Source organism: Miscanthus floridulus, chromosome 13, assembly GCF_019320115.1.
Source record: "Miscanthus floridulus cultivar M001 chromosome 13, ASM1932011v1, whole genome shotgun sequence".
NCBI classification, from domain to species: domain Eukaryota; kingdom Viridiplantae; phylum Streptophyta; class Magnoliopsida; order Poales; family Poaceae; genus Miscanthus; species Miscanthus floridulus.
This window is the reverse complement of record NC_089592.1, coordinates 28109074-28113479: the sequence shown is the minus strand read 5'-3', so window position 1 is coordinate 28113479 and position 4406 is coordinate 28109074. Positions and strand designations below refer to the sequence as shown.

At 43.2% G+C, this 4406-nt stretch overlaps 1 protein-coding gene across 1 annotated transcript; it reads right to left on the bottom strand.

Annotated features, from left to right (window-relative positions):
* Window positions 1–498: 498 nt before the first annotated feature.
* On the bottom strand, window positions 499–3990 carry LOC136499650 (uncharacterized). Its single transcript, XM_066495229.1, has 3 exons — window positions 3949–3990; window positions 1653–1751; window positions 499–1221 (listed from the first exon to the last, which is right to left on the bottom strand). The coding sequence occupies exons 1-3, from the start codon at window positions 3988–3990 to the stop codon at window positions 499–501; spliced, it is 864 nt and encodes a 287-aa protein (XP_066351326.1).
* Window positions 3991–4406: the final 416 nt, after the last annotated feature.

Here is a 4406-nt window from a genome sequence, read left to right as displayed (position 1 = left end):
GGAGCGGCATGGTTCCTATTCCCTCCTTTCCCCAATAAACCAATTTTTAAATTTGCTTAAAGTCAAATATCTTTAAGTTTAATTGAATTTATAGAAAAGTGCACCAATATTTATATGACACTAAATTAACATAATTAGATATGCTATGAAATATATTTTCATAGTCTGCTTATTTGGTGCCATAAATATTTTTTACCTTTTCGATAAATTTAGTTAAATTTAAGAAAGTTTGACTTAAGACGTACAACTCTAGAAGTTTTATTATTTGACTTCTAAGTGAGATCAAACAATCGAGATAAATAAATAATATACTCCTAAGTGAGATCAAACACAAGTATATACATAATCACGTCGTCAATCAAACACAAGTATATACATAATCACCACTGTCGTCAATCAAACACAAGTATATACATAATCACGTCAATAATATACTCCTAAGTGAGATCAAACAATCGAGATAAATAAATAAATAAAACTCACCACAGAATCTGCTGCTTACCTGAACGTCATGACGGTGGCGATAAGAGTGCCGAGGAGAAGGCAGATGAGCACGACATCAAGATACTTGGTAGGGAGATTCAGTGCCGGACTCCTCACAGTCGAGGCCAGCATCAGATAGATGCCAAGAATGATGGTGAGGAAGAATAGGAGCCCAACAGCCCCTGGCGCGATCTCGTCATTGTCTTTCCCAGCAGCAGTGATGAAGTGCCGGACCACGGTCATGATCACGCTGACGAAGCTGCTCCAGTTAAGGATCAGAGCGGACATCTCGAAGATGCTGTCCAGCTCCTTGCTCCAAGCCTTGTTCCTCTCATCGGCGCTCTGCTGCGCCGCCTGCGCGTCCGGCGGCGGCGGCTTGGGCGGCCATAGCTTCTGCTGGACGTGGGAGGCGAAGACGACGAGCGCGAGGAAGAGGATGGCGTAGGCGTGGTCCATGTCGAACGCGATGAAGATGAGGTACGTCATGAGGAACAGGTGCAGCGATGAGAAGTAGAACAGGGCACTACCCAGCTTCGCCTTCGTCTTGAGCGACAGGAGGTCGGCGCAGATGGCGAGAAAGAAGGGTGCGATCGCCATCTTGAAGGCCGTGTTGGTTGATGCATTGGCCGCGTATCCGATAAACGTGCAGACGGCGAAGCCGAGGGCCTTCTGCGAGTATTTCAGGCAACGCACACGCTGTTCCTTATCGTCATCTGGGTTGCCATGGACAACGCCGACCTGTTTTTATTCCATTCCAAACAATATTAAAGATCAGTTGCAGGGTATATGAATAAAAGTTTGTGAATAGATAAAGCACATGCATGGAGGACAAGATCGGAGGTAGTAGCCGTGTGATGCTCCTGTATTTATTATCCTTTTTTTCTTAATTAGCATATTACTCCGTATTATTTTTTGTTATGAAGGAGTTATAAATTAATGACAGCAAGAAGTTGCACTCGGTGTTGGAAATTTTTTTCATAATACAACATAATTTATTGCAAAACCATAACGATAATGAAAATAAATCTGGCTTCATCCCTTGTCACAAACCGAGTATTTGTTGACAGAGAATTAAACAAGGACTTTTGCAAAACTGATATATATGGCTAGTCATATCTAAATTCCTCATGTCCGGAACTCCACGTACAGCAGCAGGCCAGGAAACAAACCTGTGCAGTTCTCGGCGATGCAACGTCCATTACAACCTCAGGTACTGAATTTTTGCTTCCAAACTCGCCTGGCTGTTGCGGAGGTAGAGAAGGTTGTACCTGCAATGAAAAGGAAGGTGTCAACTACGCATTCGCCGCACATGCTTAGGGATGAAAATAGGATGGATATTTCCCGATATCCATCCGTCCCAAAAGGGTCAAAATTCTACAAGGATAGTTTGTTTTTAGATCCGAATATTTAATATCCGTATCATATTCGAATCTGAATACTCAAAATTGAATTTCTGTTTTCATGTTCGCTTGAACTAGTTCAGCGATACTTTTCAGCGAACGAACAGTATTTTTCTCTCACAACAAATCAGCATAAGCATCAGCATAAGCCAAATTTATCCAGTTCCAAGATCCAAACAATTAGAAGATAGAATGCAGGATCACTTATGCCCGTCTGTATCCAATCCAGTTTCATTGCCACATATGCTCTGTCTAATAATTAAACATGCACTTCTATTATCAATCAGTTCATCAAAATTTTACGGGGCCTAACTGCAATAATGCTGCAGTTGTACAATATAACATGCCTCGTATATATGCTTCTTCAGTAAATTTCTTTTGTACGAAGGGAATATGACATATTGCAATAGTCCAAGTAATATGGAAATTGCCATTGTATATCAAAATTCTAAATAAACCCGAGTGATGTGTCAATAACAGTGTTGCAAACTGTGGAAGGGAAACCAATAGGCATTCCCCGTTTCCATGCAGAATACTACAGTTTGAGAGTAGTTCAGAAAGCATAAGGCGTAACCAAATGGAAATGAATATACTCCCTAGTTCCAAATTATAAAACACTTTGACTTTTCTAGATATATAGTTTTAGCTATGTATATACTGTCTAAGTATAAATTAAAAGCAATGTATCTAGAAAAATCAAAATATCTTATAATTTGAAATGAATGGAGTAGTATATAGCTTTAGTTAATTGGATCATTATGAAATTATCTTTTTGACCAATAATACTTGGCTTAATATCTTTTTTCTATGTTCTTGTTGATGAACTCGGAACATGTATTTTTCTTTATTTTGATGAGGACAAGACATAAAATAGATATTTTGACTCTTTATTTGTCTCGTAATATATTTTATTTGCTTAAGAGTTAAGAGAATCAATATCATCTTACATGCTCTTCGAATACAAAAAATCTTCCTAAAAAGTTTATGGACTAAACTTGTATATAATTTGATTAGGGAATGGCATGGCTGACGGAGTGGTCAGTGCAGGCTCAGTACCACCCCACTGGGGTGGTTAAAGTTCGAGTCCCAAGGGACTTACTCTTTATTTGTGACTTTGGCCGCAACCACAAGGGAAAAAATGTAACACCCAAAAATTTTAGTCTTTTAAAATAAGTAAAATTTGATTTAATTATGTTATTATGTGTGCATCCAAAATATAGGAAATTAATAAATTCGTGAAATTAAAATCAAATATAAGGTTAGTAACCTCTTGATGCATACATGCTGCTGCACTTTTATTTTTGTAATGATTGGTTTTGATCAAATTTGAATTGAATACAAAATCAATTAGAAATGGAATTGGAAAATTTATTTGAAAAAAGAAAAGGAAATACTTTTTCCCTTCCCTTCCCTTCTCCAATTTTTGGCCCGCACGCCTCCCTCCTTTTCCCTCCCCCACTTCCTTCCTGGGCCGGCCCAGTTCGGGCGGAACCGCTGCCGCCGTGCCAGCCCAGCACCGAGCCGCAATTGCCGCCCGCGCCTCAGCCGCTGACGACTCGGGCCCTCCTATCAGCGCCTTCCCCCTCCTCCCGCTCGCCCCACGCCAGTCTAGCCGCAAGCCTACAACCGCCGCTCCGCGCCCACGTCCCGCGTCGTGGGAGCGTCCTCCCCGCGCCCGGCCTCTACAAAAGCGAGCTGAGCCCTTCCCCGCTCCCCCTGCTGCCTTCCCCGCTCCCTCTCGCGTTCGCCTGTCCTCGAGGAAGCCGCAACTACATCGCCAAGGTTCGCCGTCCGGCCCTCCACGTGGCTCGTCGTCCTCGAGCCGCCTCCGACCTTGTTTTCCCCCATGGTGAGACCCCCTTGCTCCCCTCTTTCTCCCCGTGCCGTTATTTTCTTGTTTCACGGCTTCTAGTGCCCTAGCCGCGTGCTCCGACGAGCTTCCGGCCGCCGGCCATGGCCACCACCACCATGGCCGCATCCTCCGGCCACGCTCTAGGCCTGGCCGAGTTCGCCTGCCCCCCTCTCTCTTCCGGTGTTCTCAGTTCATCGAACCGTGGGCCGTAACCCCTGAACTGAGCACGCCGGCGAGCTCCATGTCACCGGCCATGGTGCCCCACCGTGGCCGCCACTGTTCCGGCCGCCGGCCCCTTTCTCTCTCCCTCCCATCTTTTCTCTATCGTCCGTTCTTGATCCAACGGCTCACATAAGTCGATACCCCTTCGTGGGTGATTTTGCTAAGGAGTCCCTGAGCTTTTCTAAATCCTAACCCACAGTCCATAACACATTTCCTGAGTACGCTTTCTCCTTTTGAAAACGTAAAATATACTGTTTTAGTCCAAAATACGTTTTCAGTATTTACAGAAATGTCATTGCACTGTTTTGCTTATAAAATCGTCGTTATAGCTCTGATTTGACCCACTCAAATTTCATTAGGTTCACAATTAAGTTCTCTACATGTTAATACCATTGTTAACCCTGTTTGCAACATTTAAATTTTGAGGTTAGATTTAGTTAAATAAATTG